Here is a 19,526-nt window from a genome sequence, read left to right on the forward strand (position 1 = left end):
TATTGCTGTGATAAAGATGAATGTATTGCCAAGAATGTTATTCTTATTCCAGACATTGCAGATTATTGATAAAACAGACTGTTTCAAGAAGTGGCAGAAAGACATATCTAGATTTGTCTGGCAGGGCAAAAAGCCAAGAATAAAATTTAAAATATTAACAGATGTAAAGGAAAGAGGGGGCTTTGCCCTGCCGGACTTAAAACTTTATTATGAAGCAGCAGCTTTTTGCTGGCTGAAAGAATGGCTACTTCTTGAAAATACAGACATATTGGATTTAGAAGGATTTAACAATGTGTTTGGTTGGCATGCATATTTATGGTATGACAAGGTTAAAGTGCATAGAATGTTCAAAATTCACATTGTCAGGAAAGCATTGTTTAATGTATGGATTAGATATAAGGATCTTTTGGAAAACAAAACTCCAAGGTGGTTGTCTCCAATGGAAGCAAAAGCTTTAAAGAAACTCAATATGGAGGCCAACTGGCCAAAGTATTGGGAGATTTTAGAACAAGATGGAGATAAATTGAAACTACAGAGTTTTGATAAATTAAAAAGCAAAGTCCGCGATTGGCTTCATTATCATCAAATAATGGAGGCATTTAAAATGGATAGAAAAATTGGCTTCCAGGTGGAAAAATCAAAACTGGAAACAGAATTGTTAGAACCCAAAACAAAAATATTGTCAAGAATGTATAACTTGCTGCTGAAATGGAATACGCAGGATGAGGAAGTGAAATCAGCAATGATTAAGTGGGCACAAGATGTTGGTCATAATATAATGTTTGCTGACTGGGAACGGTTATGGACCACTGGAATAAAGTTTACGGCATGTAATGCCTTAAGAGAGAATATAATGAAAATGATTTACTGATGGTACATGACACCAGTCAAGCTAGCAAAAATTTATCATATGCCTGATAATAAATGTTGGAAATGTAAAGAATCTGAAGGTACTTTTTTTCACCTTTGGTGGACGTGCCCAAGGATTAAGTCCTTCTGGGAGATGATTTATAATGAATTGAAAAAAGTGTTTAAATACACATTTCGAAAGAACCCAGAAGCCTTTCTCCTGGGTATGGTCAACCAACAGGTTCAGGTGAAGGACAGGACATTTTTTATGCACGCCACAACAGCAGCAAGAATACTCATCACACAGTATTGGAAGACGCAAGAACTACCCACGCTGGAAGAATGGCAGATGAAGATTATTGACTATATGGAATTAGCAGAAATGACTGGCAGAATCAGAGACCAGGGAGAAGAGACGGTGAAGGAAGACTGGAGGAAGTTTAAAGACTATCTACAGAAACATTATAAGATAAAGAATGTTTGAGGACATCAGACTGAATTTAAAAGAAATATTAGCATAAAAATTTAATGATTAAGAAAGATTAATGTTTTAGACATATGGAAATGTAATTATGTTAAGATACCAAGATTAATTTGAACTAAAGATATGCCAGAGGGAAAGAATTTACTGTCAGAATATAAGATCTAGAATACAGAGTGGGAAGGACTGGGGAAGTCGCAGACCCAGGTTAATGTTAAATAATGCAAAGACACAATGATTTTTTTAACTTTTTATTTTATTTTTTCTTGTATACTGTATTTTATATTGTCTGTAAGTGTTGTCTCTGTTTTCTTTTTTGTATCTATTTGTTTGTATTGTCTGTTTATTGATTGTTAAAATAAAAAAGTATCATTAAAAAAAAAAGAGATTAAGAGTTTCTTGCCATGCCCTCCATGCGTCTGATGTTTATTTGTGGATTTTAATTGTGGGTGTTCGTGTTTTCATTGGATTGTTTTGATTTTTTGATATATATATATATATATTCGTAAACCAGTGTTTTACCTTCTGTGGCTAATGTGCCATTAGATTATAAACTACGTCTTATACAACCAAAAATAATATTGGGCTCTGATACATCAATATAGAACGGGATGAACCTCAAGGATGTCTTGCTGGAGGTGCCAAAACGAGAATGCCTCTTTGAAGCGTCTGCTTATGCAATGTCTGATGCTTACAGATTTCTGGAGGAAAGTATTGGGATATATAAATACTAAGTTGTAGAGAGGCTGCCCTGTCCTGAGGCAGGAAGCAATGTCATTGCCAGGATTGGTTTGCGTAATTTCTACCTTTGCTCCTCCAGGGTCAGGTCAAGTCATATTGGACCTCACTGCCCTTCCTGGCAGGAGACGGAGGAGGAGGAGGAGGAGGAGGAGGAGGAGGGGGCAACCTTTTAACTGCACCCAACACCCCCTCCCACAGGGTGCTTCAGAAACCCTGGTGATTTCTCACCCTGTCTTTCTTCCAGGGGCACCTAAAGGCCATCAGGAGGAGCTGCGCTTGGTCCCTTTGAAAGGGAGGCAACTGCAGCTGCGGATCCTCAGAGCACTCTTCACCTGCTCAGAGGCACTCTTTCTTCCCTGGAGCTACAGTGCCACCAAAGCTGCGATGCCTGCCTTGCAAGGGGTTGGGCTGGATGACCCCTGGGGGTCCCTTCCAACTATACAGCTTTATGGTTCTACCGTAAGTCCCACTGTTTTTGAAATGCGTCTGTTGTTTTGAAAACGGTTCTTCCCTGCTTTTTATGGCATTTTATGCTGCTCTGAGCCCAGCTTTGGCTGGGGAGGGCGGGATATAAATAAAATTTGATGATGATGATGATGATGATATCCTTGAGCACAGCTTCCTCCGTTCTCCGTGGTTTGGAAAAGGGAGGCAGGCAGATGGGGCAATCGATCCTGGCACCCCAACCTTTGTCTTGTGGGCCAAGAAGGTGGCGCGGCCCTGGGATGAGGGCCAAGGGGAGGGAGCCGAGGGCCAGCAAAGCAGGTGCCAGGCAGGGCTAGGAGTCAAAAGAAAGGAATCTGACACCTCTTGTCTCCTTTTGGAGGAGAGCTCAGCCAGGTCCCCTTTGCCTCACCTGGGTGTCAGCAGCATCCTTATTGCCAACTCACCTGGCTACCAAAGTGCAGGTGGCAGAGAGAGACCTGTGCATTGCAGCCGTGGGCAAGACAACATCTTCTCCTGGGCAAGTGAGCCTTTCCTCCTCCTCCTCCTCCTGCCCCACACGCTGCCCCCCTCCCGAGGGCACGGCTGAAGGGGAGCAGCTGGGCTTTGGGATGCAGGTCAGAGGCCACCTGTGCTGAACACACCTGCGTCTTCTCCCTTCTGCCAAGGCAGGGGCCCCTCCTGGCTGGAGTCCTGCTGCACATCCCGCCCCCCACAACCCCCCCTTGTGGATTTTCTCCCCAGGATCTTTTCCTGAGACCCAGGGTCAGAAGATGGCTCTGAAGAAACACCTGGAGGCTCTTAGCGTCTTCCAGTGGGTCCTCACCTGCCTCTTCTTTGGTAAGTTGGGATCTGGGGTGGGAGGGAGGGAGGGAGGGAGGGGCAGGGGGTGCTCAGGGAAGAGGGGCAGCTTGGCCTCCTCCTCTTCCTGGGGCCATGGCCCTTGGGAGGTCCTCTGGCAGGCCAGGCCCCTGTAATAAAAGGAAAACTGCCCTTATTCCCGTATGGGGGACACAAGAGCCCTTAGAGAGTCCTTTGTAGGTTCTCCATCAATCAGAGAAAAGAACAGAGGCCAACCAGAGAATATTGAGAAGCAAAGCAGCTAATAAGCCTGATCTTTATTAAACTCTTGCAACAGGGTGCTCCCCTCTTACGCAGGAGGAGGACCCTGAACAAAGGTGTGCCCACCCTTATATAGACATTTTAAATTGCCCGCCCTGGAGTCCAAGACCGCCCCCAGATACATCATACCTACATCACACAAAGGGGTGGTCTACAACAGAAATCTGAGTGCGTTGTTTACCTTCTGTCTGGCAGGTTACCTGTTTAATGGTCACTAGACTGGATACCCTGGCCAGTCTTTTGTAATGATAAATACTTAGTTCCTGGGCCAGGTCACAGGCTCACCCTATTCATACACAGACATACCCTTAAGACAGGATTTGTGAAGGAAAAGACAATGGGGATGCCTTCGACCTTGCAGAGAAATCGTTTGGTCAGTTTGGGAGCCAAAATGGTTCCAGGGCTGTTTTCCTGTGCTGCTTCAAACATGTGGTTTATATATTTATGTACATGTTTACTTGGTACATTTATGAACATTTATTATATATATAAGACCTTATTTTTTTTTATTTCACCCCCCTCCCCCAAAAGCCAAACCCCCTCTTCTTTCCAAAGCAGCTTTGGGCCAGGTGAGTCTGGACTAGGGAGTCAGCACCGCAGGGGGTTGGGCTAGATGACCCCGGGGTGCCCCTTCCAACCTAAAATGTTCTTCTGGGTTTAGGGGGGCTTCAGATCACATCCTCGGGGGTCTCGTGAAATTAGGGTTGTGGTCCCAGGCAGGGCCTCTGAATCCCAGTGAGGGGGGAGCGCTGCTCTTGCGCCCAGACTCTGCTTGTGGGTAGAGTTGGGCGATATATCAATATATCATCCAAAACTGGTTTGAAGTCCACATTGTGATATTGGTTTTTTTAAAAACATAAATTTATTTATTTGGTTTTTCAAATCAGAATTTGGCAATCACATATCCAGCATACAACATAAAAACAAGATTCCACAGAATCTCCAGGACTTCTTCCCTCTCCCCCCCCCCCCCAGGTGCCTTCTTCTCCGTTCTCCTGGTCTACCTGCTCTTCACCTCCTACTGGCCTATCAGCGTCCTGTATTTCGCCTGGTGGATCTTCGACTGGGATACGCCACAGAGAGGTGAGTTCGATTCCCCCCAACCAGGGCCGGATTTGGGTTTGATGAGACCCTAAGCTACTGAAGGTGATGGGGCCCTTTATATGTCCAGCTGTCCTTTGTCCACAACAAATTGTCACTGTTTTTTGAGTTGAATATATGCTATATGGTAATTGATGGACCTCATGGGTATCTCAAGCCATGCAAGCAGTTCATGCAGATCGTAAGGTAAAGATCAAGGGACCCCTGACCCTTAGGTCCAGTCGTGACCAACTCTGGGGTTGCAGTGCTCATCTCGCTTTATTGGCCAAAGGAGCCAGCATACAGCTTCCGGGTCATGTGGCCAGCATGACTAAGCCGCGTCTGGCAAACAAGAGCAGCACACGAAACGCCGTTTACCTTCTCGCTGGAGCGGTACCTATTTATCTACTTGCAATTTGACATGCTTTCGCACTGCTAGGTTGGCAGGAGCAGAGACTGAGCAAAGGGAGCTCACCCCGTCGTGGGGATTCGAACCACCGACCTTCTGATCGGCAAGTCCTAGGCTCTGTGGTTTAATCCACAGCGCCACCCGCGTCCCAGATGCAGATCGTAGGTACCCAATATATAGAAATGAACAAATAAAAATACCCAATAAAAGACACAATGGCAGAAGGCTTTTCTTTCTCTCTTGTGGGATGTAAAACACAGGAGACGTAAATTACAACATTCCTAGAGTGTACATGTTTAAGCATGGGGAGGGATGTTTGTCCAGCCAGCAGGTAAACTTCGTGGGACGTACTTCCTCCGCATGTGACCAGAGGTGGGTGTGGCCTCACCTGTGCAGGTAATGGTAAAAGCACAGGGCAGACCAGTCATCTCTCTCTTGTCTCTCCTGCTTCTCTTCCATCGCTCTAGTAACATCTGCTAAAGATGCCCTCTTGGCTCCCAGCCAAGACAGGAGAAAGAGACTATCTTCTTATAGGATAGATTCTAAATGTATATTACTTTATTAAGCCTGTCTGCCTTCTGGGATCTGATTGTGAACAGAATGTGAGTAAACTCTTTTTATACTTTTATGAAAGACTGTGTTGTGTCTTGTATTTTAAGAGGGAACAAAGGGGAAATTACCAGAGTGATTATTATAGAGGTTCTAGTGAACCTGAGCACACGTTACCATTGAGAACTTAAAAAGGGAATGTTTTACTCTGCTGATATTTTGGGAACTTGTTAGCACAAGTTGGATAAGGATATAATTAGTCAATATATCCTCTCCTGCATCCCTGAACATTCCCACATCTCTCTCTGTGTATATGGAGGGCAGAAAAATCAGCTGCATTTATTTATGTATAATTATTAAATGTTATTATAAAAAACACACAAAATCCTGTACTTGAAATGAATCAAAAGAACCCTCCCCAAAATATAACATAGAATCAGAGTTGGAAGGGACCCCAAGGATCATCTCGCTCCTCATGACTGATTGATTAATTATAATTTTATTTATACCCTGCCAATCTGGCTGGGCTGCCCCAGCCACTCTGGGCAGCTTCCAACAAACATAATGATGATGATGATAATAATAATAATAATAATAATAATAATAATAATAATAATAATAAATCAAGTATTAATAGTAACAATCAGATCCTATATAAACAGTCACAAGAATGTTAAAATAATTTATACCAAGTAAAGCAATATGCACTAATCCATTAGAATCCAATAATAAACACTAAAATTAAACACCAGCAAGTAATAATTTAATTAATTAATTAATTTAAAGCAGAGGTCGGGTGGTAACCTGCCAGGGATTCCTCAGCTGTGATTCCTGCATTGCAGGGGGTTGGGCTGGATGACTCCTGGGGGTCCCCTTCCAACCCCACAATTCTCTGACTCCATCCCCTGCCTGAACCCTTGTCTTCGCAGGTGGGCGCCGCTGTGACTGGATGAGGCGCTGGAGAGTCTGGGAGCTCCACCGGGATTATTTCCCCATCAAGGTATGAGAAGGGGGCTGGGCAGGGTCTCTGGAACCCCTGGAGACCAGATCACGGACAAGGAGGAGGTGGTGGTTGTCAAAGGCCGCTGGCCATGGAATCTGCGCATGCCCACCAATGGAAAGCGGGGCATGCCTCTGAATGTGACATTCAGGTGTGAGAAGGGGGCTGGCAGGGCGCCGGAGGTCTGCCTTCCTCCGAAGGATGCCCAGGGTCTCTGGAACCCCTGGAGACCAGATCACAGAGGAGGAGGTGGCAGCCATCAAAGGCTGCTGGCCATGGAATCTGCGCACTGACATTCAGGTGGGGGTCCAAATGCCAAAGGACTTGCCCCTCTTGCCTTGCAGCTGGTGAAAACGGCCGAGCTGCCCCCGACGCGGAACTACGTCCTGGGCTCCCACCCCCACGGAATCATCTGCGCGGGGGCCTTTTTCGCCTTCTGCACCGAGGCCACCGGCTTCCCCCGCGCCTTCCCGGGCCTCCGCCCCAGCCTGGCCGCCCTGGCAGGGCTGTTCCGCATTCCCGTCTACCGGGACTACCTGATGAGCTTAGGTGAGGCCAACGGGGCGAGGAATGGTGAGGGTGGGGAAGTGGGGTGGCCCCTCCCCTAAGGACCATCTTCAAGAACCCGGCCTGGCCCATCCAATGGGAGGAACCACCCCAGTCTCAGGAATGCCCTCCCAGAGCCCCTGGGAATAGAATTCCCCAGCAAGAATGCCTGTTCTTCCTCCCATTCTTTGCTCCTGTGCAAATGAAAAGGGGCATTTGTTTGTGCAAATGATGATGGTAATGATAATTATTCTTATTTATACCCCGCCCATCTGGCTGACTTTTCCCAGCCACTCTGGGTGGCTTCCAACAGAGAATTAAAAACATGATAAAACACCAAACATTAAAAACTTCCCTAAACCTTCAGATGTCTCCTAAAAGTCAGATACCGTAGATTCTGGCATATAAGATGACTTTTTAACACCGGAAAATTCTCTAAAATGTCAGAGGTCGTCTTATACGCTGGGTATGGGTTCGCTGGGCAGCGGCAGTGGGCAGCGGGCTCTGCGCCGGGAGGAAGCTGCCCAACGATGCTAAGCCGGCTTTGCTGGGCAGCTTCCTCCCAATGTGGAGTGGCCAATTTAGGGAGTCATCTTATACGCCCAGTTCCCTAATACGCCATAATCTATGGTAATTGTTTTTCTCTTTGACATCTGATGGGAGATTGTTCCACAGGGTGGGCGCCACTACTGAGAAGGCCCTCTGCCCTGTAGCTTCACTTCTCGTAGGGTGGGAACCACCAGAAGGCACTTGGTGCTGGACCTCAGTATCCAGGCTGATTGATGGGGGTGGAGACGTTCCTTCAGGTCTACTGGGCCTTTGAGGCCGTTTAGGGCTTTCAAGGTCAGCACCAACACTTTGAATTGTGCTCAGAAACGTACTGGGAGCCAATGTAGGTCTTTCAGGACCGGTGTTATGTGGTCTCCCAGTCACCAGTCTAGCTGCCGCATTCTGGATTAGTTGTAGTTTCCGAGTCACCTTCAAAGGTAGCCCCACATAGAGCGCATTGCAGTAGTCCAGGTGGGAGATAACCAGGGCGTGCACCACTCTGGCCAGACAGTCCAGGGGCAGGGAGGGTCTCATCCTGCGTCCCAGATGAAGCTGGTAGAAAGCCGCCCTGGACACAGAATTGACCTGCGCCTCCATGGGCAGCTGAGAGTCCAAAATGACTCCCAGGCTGCGCACCTGGTCCTTCGGGGCCACAGTTGTCCCATTCAGGACCAAGGAGTCCCCAACACCTGCCCGCCTCCTTTGCCCCCCAAAACAGTACTTCTGTCTTGTCAGGATTCAACCTCAATCTGATAGCCACCGTCTCTCCTCCAACCACTTCCAGACGCGCCGATCCTTTGCCAGCGACCCTTTTGTGCTTTAATAGACTCGCATAATTTCAGAGTTGGAGGAGAATCGCGAGGGTCCTCTAGTCCAACCCTCTGCAAAGCAGGGAACCCCTGGAGATGTTTCACACCCACAAGCACCTTTGCTTTCTCCCACTTCCAGGGATGGTCCCAGTCAACAAAAGCTCCCTGGACTTCCTCCTGAGTGGCCCCCCCGGGCACGCGGTGGTCATTGTGGTGGGGGGCGCGTCCGAGATGCTGGACAGCGCCCCCGGAGAGCATCGCGTCCACCTTCAAGGGAGGAAGGGCTTCGTGCGCTTGGCGCTGCAACATGGGTAGGGGCACCAAGGGGGCAAGGGGATGTCTGGGGGGTTGGGGTTGGGGTGCAGGTCAGCAATATCTCGGGCTGCGTGAGCATGGCGGTGTTTCCTGGTGGATTTTGCCCCAATGAAGCAATTGCGAGAACGGAAGGTCCCTGCCCTTCCTTGCTGTATAATTTATCATTACATTTTTCATACATTTTCACAGTAACCTTCCTAACAAATAATTCCACTGTTCCATAAGTTGGCTTCCCACCTACATACTGTTTTTACTCAAAGCTGTGCTGTATCTTCATCTATTACAAAAAAATTAGTACAATTATTTTGTCATTTTCTTTCTGCTTCTTTTATCTCAAATCCTGTCCGCGATTTCATTTGACTGTAATATTTTTTAAGTAATCCACAAACGGCCTCCACCCTTCTGTAAAAAGTTCATCATTCTGGTTGGTTGGATTAAATGCTCTCCCTGACCTGACATTCCATCTGTGAGTTATGAGCCATAACCTGTTCTGCTGAACGTCTGTTTCGACTGTGAACAGCTGAGTGCTTTGGCATCCAGCACTCTTCTGATGCGCCACTCTGCTCCTCCCGGCTTCAGCAGAGTAGAACAGATTGCGTGTGTGTAGGAAACAATTGGAGGGACCATTCAGAGTGAAATTCGCCATTTTCCAAGCTTCCACCCAGAAGCGGTGTGGTAAGCCTGAGTCAAAAAGCATCACTTCCACCGCTTCCTGGAGCGTTCTGTTCCACCTTTCTGCCACCCCATTTTCCTGTGTTGAGTGCAGAACCGTTAACCTGTGACGTATCCCTTTCTGGCGAAAGTAATTCTGCAACACAGACCCAGTGAACTCCCCACCGCGGTCTGATTGGAAACCCATCTCTAACTAGAGAAGACAGACCATAGACAGCATTTCATCCCTAGGACCACGAATGCTTCCAGTTCAGCCTGCAATAAAGGAACAAAAACAGAGCCAACAGTTGTCAGCTGTCTCTTGGAACCATCGGCAAGAGTGACTGTTTCTCCTTCGGAAACAGCTCTGCAGTTCCGCATTTGGCCACTAGATGGCAACAGATGATGACTGGCTCTGTTGTCGATCACCCAGCAATGTATGTTGCTCTGGTCACTGTCCTTCACCATTCCCATGGAAACCGCCAGATGATGTGACGTTGCGTCTCTGTCAGTTCCCCTGGGACCTTTCCTTGCGTTCCCACCCGGGCCGTTTCCCTAATTTGGTTTCCCAGGGCAACTGGATGCATTCTGTGCAGCTTCCTTGGGACCGTTTACGCAGGTGGGTTTCCGAGCCACAACAATAATGTCTCGTAGCAGAAGCCTTCACAGTGTCCTCTTTCACTGCCCCCCCACTCTTGGAAGCAGGACTGCCGGGGCCAGCGTGCCCCCCCTCCGCCGATGTTCCTCCTCATCTCATAGGCGACCCGAGACAAACTGCAATGTTAGGTCGGCAGGGGGCATGGCTTCTAGAGTTAGGCACAAATTGTCATAACTCTTGTCTAGTGAGCTCAGAAGAATGTGAACTTTCAAATCTTCTGGAAAATTCACGTTTAACTGTCTCAGTCGGTTAAACACAGCCACCATTTTTGTCACATGTTCTCTGATACTGTCTCCCGGACGTAGCCTCAGCTCAAACGAACTTCTGGTGACATTGATTTTGGCTCCTGCTGTGGTTCTGTGATGGACCCTCTCAAGAGCCTGCCAAATCGCCTGGGCGGCTGACTCTTCCAATGCGTCGCTCTGCTCCTACTGGCTTCAGCAGAGTATAACAGATAGCGTGTGTGAGTGTAGAAATCTGAGGCATGCGGAGAAACCCTTGTACGCAGCTCCTTCTAATCTAAGAAGCGATTTATTGTACAGCAGCAAAATAAATCAACAACCCGGGAGAGCACGGTGACATGCTGTCTCTCCCTCTCTCAAAACAGAAAGTAAATCAGCTCACATAACAAAGCGTAAAACCCCATACTTGAACACCCCGCAAGGAATAGGACTTAACTTCCCACGCTCTGGGTCTCCTCACACCTTCCTCCTTCTCTTCCTCCTTGCAGGGCTGACCTGGTGCCCGTTTACACCTTCGGGGAGAATGACATTTTCCGACAGATCCGCTTCCCCGAGGGCAGCTTCGCTCGCCGCTTCCAGCTCGGTTTCAAGCAGCTGACCCGCTTGGTCCCTTGCCTCTTCAGCGGGAGGGGCCTCTTCTCCAGCCGCTCTTGGGGGCTCCTGCCCATGGCTGCCCCCCTCACGGTGGTGGGTAAGGACCAACCAGGCTCCCCATCCCTTCCTTAGCTTTCTCCCTACACCCCAAAATCCCAACTCACCAACCTGCTTGCAAAGAGCCACAAACTCTTCAGCATCGTACAATGCGGCAGGTTCTGGTGCATCTCCCTTTCGCCCCCTCCTAGAACTGAATTGGAGACCTGTGGAGTTGAATGGGAACCCCAAGGGTCATCGAGCCCAACCCCTCTGCAGGAATCAAATGAACAGGCTCGTTTTATGGGGCTTGCTATGGAGGGAGCGGAGATTGCACACACACACACACACACACACACACACACACACACTTCCTTCTCCTCATCCTTGGAGGTTTCTAAGCAAAGGTTGGTTGGCCACTAATCACGAATTCCTGCATTGGAGAGGGTTGGGCTGGATGACCCTTAGGGGCCCCTCCATTCCTGCACTTAAGCCATCCCTGAAACGCAAGGCCAGGGTGCAAAGCTGCTGGGGGCAAGCAGACCCCCCCAACCGTCCATGCTTCTTCTCCCTCCTGCAGTGGGGAAGCCTATCCCGGTCCCGCTCCGCCCGCGCCCCACCGAGGACGAGGTGAACAGCTTCCACGCTCTCTACGTCAAGGCCCTGAAGGAGCTCTTTGACGCCCATAAAGAATCCTGCGGCCTCCCGGCCTCCCAGCAGCTCCTCATCACATAGACCGACCCAGACTTGACCCGAAGCAGCATCAGAGGACACAAGGTTGTGATGGGGGGAGACACACGGGAGTCTTTGTTCCCCCCATCCTGTCTGTACACACCGTCTCCAATAATCAATAATCAATTTTGCTACCTCTGCTACCTTTATACTTTCGCCTAAGGCTGTTCCATAGAAAGGAAACCCCGGAGAAGTCAGAGCAATTTGACCTTTTCCTTTCTGCACGGGGTTTAGATATTTGCCGTGGGAAAGGCGCAGGGTAATAAAGCACGTGGCACCCTGGTTTCCACCTGCCTTTGTGCCACAACTAAAAGGAAGCCTTTCCGGGTGTGGAGTTTGCGGGAATATTCCTTGCAGGGTCGCGGGTGGCGTGAGGTCAAGTCTTGCAAGGGAAAAAGCTCTGCGTTGGTGGGGACGTAAATATGGGTGGGCAACGGGGTGAGGGGTGTGCCAGGAGCCTCTAGCCGAAAGGGCATGGGGGAGCTGGTCTGTGGTTTAGCATCTTGCCCATCCGTGCACGTCGTGTGCACTCTGTGCATGCCCCGAAGCAATCACCTTCCGAGCTTGCACCTTAATTATAACAATAAGAATAAATTTTATTTATACCCCACCCTCCCCAGCCAGAGCCGGGCTCAGGGCGGCTAACACCAGTAAAATTACAGTAAACGCATAATTGGGGCGGGGGACCAGTTTAAAATACAGCTTAAAATGCAATTTAAAATGCAGTCTCATTTTAAAAGCACCTCTTAGATCAAAACCATAAGGGGAGGGAAAACATAAGGGTCAGACTGTGCCTTGGCCAAAGGCCTGGTGGAACAGCTCCCTCTTGCAGGCCCTGCGGAAAGATGTCAAGTCCTGCAAGGCCCTAGTCTCTTGTGACAGAGCGTTCCACCAGATCGGGGCCAGTACTGAAAAGGCCCTGGCCCTAGTTGAGACCAATCGGTGAGAAAGAAGCCATAGAGCAGGCCCTTTACAAACAGCCAGGCTTATTAAAATGCAGTATTCTGAGCTGCAGGAAATGCTAGTTCCTGTGGGGTCTGGATAAAAGGCGGATCTACACGGATCCTCATGGATCCTCCACTTTTTTATAAATAACTCCAACAAATGCAGTGTCAAATCACACCTGGAAGGCACGCCTACAAACTGGACTATAAAAAATGTGGATCCAACACTTTGCAGCGTTGCAGCACCACAAAAACATGGATCCGAGGCATGGATCCTCATGAATTCATATTCTTTTTATATTGAAACAAAATAAAAACACCATGATACTGTAGACCACATGGCAGAACCAAAAAAATCACGCATCCATTCTTTCGTGGTGCCGCAATGGCGCAAAAACATGGTTAAAAAACATGGATCCTCATGATTTTTGCACTAGATCAGCCCAAACTCACCGTCAAATTACACATCATGTCCAGGGGCACAGCATCCACCACAAAAATCACGGATACACGGCTTCCTGGCCATACCGTGGTCCAAAAACGTGGTTTCGAAGCATGGATCCTCATGGATCCTCACACTTTTTGCACTAGACCAGCCCAAAGTCACCGTCAAATCACACATCATGACCAGGGGCACAGCCTGCACCACAAAAAACTCGGATCCATACCTGCCTAGCCATATCGTGGCCGAAAAACGTGGTTTTGAAGCACGGATCCTCATGATTTTTGCACTAGATCAGTCCAAACTCACTGTCAAATCAAACATCATAGCCAGGGGCACATCCTGCACCACAAAAAACTCAGATCCATGGATTCCTGGCCATACCGTGGCCCAAAAACGTGGTTTCGAAGCACAGATCCTCATGGATCCTCACGCTTTTTGCATTGAGCCACCCCAAACTCACTGTCACATCACACATCATAGCCAGGAGCACAGCCTGCACCACAAAAATCACAGATTCACGGCTATCTGGCCACTCCATGGCCCAAAAACGTGGCTTTGAAGCACAGATCCTTACTCTTTTCACATTGGGGCTCCCCAAAGTCAATTCTTGCTTTAGATTTTTATAATCATATATGATATTTCTCCAATAGTAAACTACCTAGAATTGGAAATAATATTTAGTACACTAACCTTTGTTTAACTCTTGATAAATGTCAGCTTGCTGAGTTATTTTGTACCATTGTGATTCAATGTTATATTTGCGCTCAACAAGGGAAACCCACATCACCTGAAGGTGTTGCTGTGCAATGCTAGGTCAATGATTGATAAGACCACTGCCATCCATGACTTGATCGTGGATGGAGGACTTGAGCTGGCATGTGTGACAGAGACTTGGTTGGATAAAGCAGTTGGTCCTGTCCTAGCTGCTGCTTGTCCCCCAGGTTTCTCTTACACACAGCAACACAGGTCATGTGGGCGGGGGGGGGGTGCGGTGATTTTTAGAGTCACTAGCTTGCATCAGGCATCCTACTGGAAAGACCCAGTTCTTTGAGCGCATGTTCTGGAAGCTGGGCAATAGGGGCAGTACAGGATTCCTTTTGGTGTACTGACCTCCCCGCTGCACCAAGGATTCCCTGCCTGAGCTGCTTCAGGTCATGGCGGATGTTCTCCTGGAGACACCTAGTTTGGTTGTCCTAGGGGATTTTAACATCCATGCCAACACGACCTTACAAGGGCTGCTTGGGACTTCGTGGAAAGCATGGCCTCCATGGGGCTGTCCCTGAATACGTTTGGCCCAACTCATAGTCATGGACGTGCCTTAGACCTGGTGTTCACCTCTAGTGACGTGGGTGATCTGACACTAAGTAAAAGTGAAACAAAAGAAGTGCCATGGTCAAATCACTTCCTGGTGCAACTGGACTTCTCCGTGACCCTTCTCCTCTGCAGGGAGGTGGGACCAATTTGGATGGTCCACCCCCACCACTTAATGGATCCAAATGGTTTCCAGAGAGTGGTAGGGGATGCTTTATCCCATGTTGATGGCCTTTCAGCCGATTCCCTGGTGGCCCGCTGGAATGCGGAGTTAACCAGGGCTATCGACTGTCTGGCTCCGAAGCGCCCTCTCCGATTGCATGGAGCCCGGACAGCCCCGTGGTTTTCTTTGGAGCTGAGGGCGATGAAACAATCGCTGAGACGGCTAAAGTGTCGGTGGCAGAAAACTCACTCCGAATCTGACCGGACCCAGGTTAGAGCTCAACGTCGAACCTACCAAGTGGCGATAGCAATGACGAAGAAGACTTTATTGCATCTGCAGAAAATAGTAGCAGGAGACTCTTTCAGGTGGTCCGCAATTTAATGGAACCACCTGTACCACCGGGACCTTGTAAAGATCCCAAAATCTCCTGCAATGCTTTTGCAAATTTTTTTGTAGATAAAGTTGCTCATATTCGGAAGGAGGTAGACACCACCGTGGGAGCAGGGCTGGGGCGGGAGAGTGCTAGAGCCCTGTCTGGTCAAGTTGCATGGAATCAATTTCAATCCGTTACCCCCGAGAATGTGGACAGGCTGCTTGGATGCGTGAAACCAACCACGTCTCCTTGATCCTTGCCCATCCTGGCTAATAAAAGCAAGCCGGGAAGGGCTGGGCGATGGGCTCTGCGGAGTGGTGAATGCTTCCCTCTGTGAGGGGGCATTCCCAGACCTGCTGAAAGAGATGGTCATTAAATCGCTTCTTAAAAAAACATCTTTAGACCTGGCCAGTAGGGCCAACTATCGCCCAGTCTCAAATCTTCCATTCTTGGGCAAGGTGATTGAGCGGGTGGTTGCTGAACAACTCCAGGCATGCCTGGAAGAAGCGGACCATTTAGATCCCTTCCAGTCAGGATTCAGGCATCATCACGGGACTGAAACTGCCTTGGTCGCACTGGTTGATGATCTCCGGCGGGCTAGGGACAAAGGTGAGAGTTGTTTCCTGGTTCTGCTGGATCTCTCAGCGGCCTTTGATACAATCGACCATAACATCCTTCTGGACCGTCTAGAGGAGCTGGGAGCTGAGGACACTGTTATACAGTGGTTCTGCTCCTGGTTTTGAAGCATGGATCCCCATGGAACCTCACGCTTTTTGCATTGGGGCAACCCAAACCCACCATCAAATCACACATCATGGCCAGGGGCACAGCCTGCACCACAAAAATCACGGATCCACGCCTGCCTGGCCATACCGTGGCTCAAAAACGTGGTTTCGAAGCACGGATCCTCATGGATCCTCATGCTTTTTGCATTGGGCCACACCTAAATCACCGTCAAATCACACATTATTTCCAGGGGCACAGCCTGCACCACAGAAAACTCGGATCCATGGCTTTCTGGCCGTACCGTGGTATAAAAACGTGGTTTTGAAACACGGATCCTCATGGATCCTCATGCTTTTCTCATTGGGCCAACCCAAACTCAACGTCAGATCACGCATCATAGCCAGCACAGCTTGCACCACGAAAAACTCAGATCCACAGCTTCCTGGACACTCCATGGCCCTTCCTCCTGGGCTGTGTCCAGAAAGTGGTGGGGGGGGATGAGTGTTCAGACCCCTGGACCCTTACTTGTGGGGTGCCTCGGGGTTCCGTCCTCCCCTCCATGTTTTTTAACATCTACATGAAGCAGCTGGGAGAGATCATCAGGGGCTTTGGGCTTGGTGTCCATCAATATGCGGATGATACCCAGCTCTACCTCTCAACTCAGAACCAGTGAATGCGGTGAAGGTCCTGTGTGAGTGCTTGGAGGCGGTTGGAGGATGGATGGCAGCTAATGGATTGAGGTTGAATCCTGACAATATGGAAGTTTTGTTCTTGGGGGACAGGGGGTGGGCTGATGTGAAGGACTCCCTGGTCCTGAATGGGGTAACTGTGCCCCTGAAGGACCAGGTGCGCAGCCTGGGAGTCATTTTGGACTCACAGCTGTCCATGGAGGCACAGGTCAATTCTGTATCCAGGGCAGCTGTCTACCAGCTCCATCTAGTACACAGGCTGAGACCCTACATGCCCAGAGACTGTTTCACCAGAGTGGTGCATGCTCTAGTTATCTCCCGCTTGGACTACTGCAATGTGCTCTACGTGAGGCTACCTTTGAAGGTGACCCGGAAACTACAACTAATCCAGAATGCGGCAGCTAGTCTGGTGACTAGGAGTGGCCACCCAGACCATATAACACAGGTCCTGAAAGACCTACATTGGCTCCCAGTACGTTTCCAAGCACAATTCAAATTGTTGGTGCTGACCTTGAAAGCCCTAAAGGGCCTCAAAGGCCCAGTATACCTGAAGGAGCGTCTCCACCCCCATCGTTCTGCCCAGACACTGATGTCCAGCACCAAGGGGCTTCTGGTGGTTCCCTCACAGTGAGAAGCAAAGTGACAGGGAACCAGGCAGAGGGCCTTCTCAATAGTGGTGCCCACCCTGTGGAATGTCCTCCCATAAGATGTCAAAGAGATAAACAACTACCTGACATTTAGAAGACATCTGAAGACAGCCATGTTTAGGGACGTTTTTAATGTGTGACTTTTTAATGTATTTTTATTTGATTTTTTTTGGAAGCCACCCAGAGTGGCTGGGGAAACCCAGCCAGATGGGTAGGGTACACCTATATTATTATTATTATTATATTTATTATTATTATTATTATTATTATTATTATTATTATTATTATTATTATCCTACTTTGTAGGATTTGATAATCTTTATAGGTCTTTTAAATTTCTAATCTATCTATCTATCTATCTATCCCCTCCCCCTTTTCTCTTTCTGTACTTCCCTATCCATATAAAATTGAATATATATGGTTTTTTTAAATTTACGGCTCCACAGTGTTCTGGGTCGCCCCATATTCATTACCCAACCACCTATGCTGCTCATGGCCAGATCACTTTGAGGCACTGCCATGCTGTAAAAAGATTCTCATGAAGCACAGATCCCCATGGATCCTTAGGTTTTTTATGTTTGGTCACCCTGAAATCACTATCAAATCACACCTGATGTATATGACCACAGAATGAACCACAAAAACCACAGAGCACAGCCAGGGAACAAACACTATATTAAATACTCCTCATGGATCGTCATGATTGTTAAATGGGCTCCAACAAATTACATTGTAAGATCACACCAATGTCCATGGAATGACCGAAATAAAAACTCTATCTGAAATGGTTCTGCATTAGCAAGAACATTGTATTAAAATGACATTCATATCCATAGCTTCCATTGTGAAGAACTGCACCTGGAAATTTTTGACGCTGCTAAACTTCAAGAATATCCAAGGCAGAGATTGTGATGATCTTACCTGTGAATGTAAAGTTTTCTTGCCAACAGAGTTTGTCAGTGCAAACTTTGAAATAGGGGGTCTCCAACGTGGTGCCCATGGGCATCATGGTGCCTGCTGACAGCTTTCCTGGAGTCCACCACGTGTTTTTAGAAAAAGAACAGGATTAGTGAATTGTGCCCAGCATGACTTCAGATTGTTCATAGTACATTTGATTGGCTGCAGGGGCATACGAAGGGGCAGCGGGGTGGTGGTGCCATGCTGGGGGGAGGGTGACAGTACGGTCGCTGTACCGGCTGCCGCTTGTGCAGCGTCCGTGTGGGCTGCCGCTCTTGAGGCAACTGTACAGCCAGCCCTTCTCGCAGCGACTGTATGGGCCGTACGGGCAGCTGCTCTTGCGGCGACTGTACAGGCTGCTGCTCGCGTAGCGTCCGTACAGACAGCCCCTCTTGCGGCGGCTGTACAGGCTGTACGGGCAGCCACTCTCCTGGCAACCATACGGTCTGCCATGCATGCACAGTCCGTACAGAACATTGTGTGCGTGCCCATCATCCAGGACTTGTTACCATACTATAGCTGCCGCAAAATCTATCGGCATGCCACCAGAACCAGGGAAGCCTTTGTAGAGTCTGGTGGTTAAAGAGTTAACCTCCTTTGTGTTCTGCCCTGGGAGGAGGAGCCTCTGACCGAGGCTACACTGTAGTCACAGGTTTCTTTGTTTCTCTGTGTTGGTTTCACTTCTTCTGCTCTGAGCCCGAAAGGAGACAGACAAGATGGAATTGGGTTCTGATGGGATGGAATGCTTTTGCTGTAAATAAAAGCTTCTTAGAATAGAAGACGTTGCCTGGACTGATTTATAACTCCCTCTGCTCTCACACGAAAGACGCTGCGTATCTGCTGTTTGTTTTTCTCCCGGGGCCGTGCTTAGCAGAGCGCACACAAAGGAAGCGTGGCTGGACGGAGAAAGCAAAAAATCAATCAACAGCCTTGCCAGTTGCAGCTCACACAGTTGAAGCAAAATAAAAGACAGAAGAGTAGATCGGGAAGAAAGTTCCCCAGACTGCAGGAAAAGATAACAGTAGCTCCAGCATCTGATTCAGTGCAGGCTGCTGAGGGGTTGGACTTCTTAAGATCACCAACTGACTATGAGACACCTGGAAAGCACTCAGCCTCAAATGACCTCCACTCCACTTCACATTCCTGCCCCCGTAGCCATTTAGTGATCGCCATGGGGGGAGGGTTTTGGGGGGTTGGGTTGGGCTTTTGGAAGATGCCTGTGCGTGAATTTGTTTTATGTGTGTAGATCAGTGCACGCTGACCAACGCACAGTCTTCACAGTGGGGCTCTGTTCAGATGGCATAGAGTAGCCACGACAAACTGGTAGATTTCTATCTGCTGCAGCCTTCACCCGCGTTGTAACATACCGCTTGTTATCATCCGCTTGTTCTGCCGTTGAGACTTCTTGTATCATTCTTTGTCTAGCTCCTTCCCTGTTATGTACTAAGCTTGGATCCTAGAACA

At 48.5% G+C, this 19,526-nt stretch overlaps 1 protein-coding gene and 1 long non-coding RNA gene across 4 annotated transcripts in view; one reads left to right on the plus strand and one right to left on the minus strand.

Moving 5' to 3' along the window:
- Positions 1-2,257: 2,257 nt before the first annotated feature.
- LOC310663072 (2-acylglycerol O-acyltransferase 3-like) lies at positions 2,258-11,916 on the plus strand. Of its 2 annotated transcripts, none has more exons than XM_083410666.1 (8): positions 2,258-2,530; positions 3,260-3,355; positions 4,613-4,720; positions 6,605-6,675; positions 7,020-7,224; positions 8,719-8,890; positions 10,934-11,136; positions 11,656-11,916. In XM_083410666.1, exons 2-8 carry the CDS (start codon positions 3,289-3,291, stop codon positions 11,808-11,810), a joined length of 981 nt encoding a protein of 326 aa, XP_083266792.1. In that variant the 5' UTR covers positions 2,258-2,530; positions 3,260-3,288; the 3' UTR covers positions 11,811-11,916. The 2 variants fall into 2 exon arrangements, with proteins under 2 accessions (XP_083266792.1, XP_083266791.1); XM_083410665.1 differs by lacking the exon at positions 2,258-2,530 and adding an exon at positions 2,835-3,039.
- Positions 8,930-19,526, minus strand: part of LOC310663219 — a 171,064-nt gene continuing 160,467 nt past the window's right edge. Inside the window, exon 3 of one of the 2 annotated variants that reach the window (XR_014504394.1) lies at positions 8,930-9,293. This is a non-coding gene — a long non-coding RNA (uncharacterized lncRNA). Of the gene's footprint in view, positions 9,294-9,751; positions 10,610-19,526 lie in introns of those variants that run through there. The other variant, XR_014504395.1, reaches the window with a different exon arrangement.

This window comes from Podarcis tiliguerta (genome assembly GCF_965153285.1).
Source record: "Podarcis tiliguerta genome assembly, chromosome: 13".
In the NCBI taxonomy this organism is placed as follows: domain Eukaryota; kingdom Metazoa; phylum Chordata; class Lepidosauria; order Squamata; family Lacertidae; genus Podarcis; species Podarcis tiliguerta.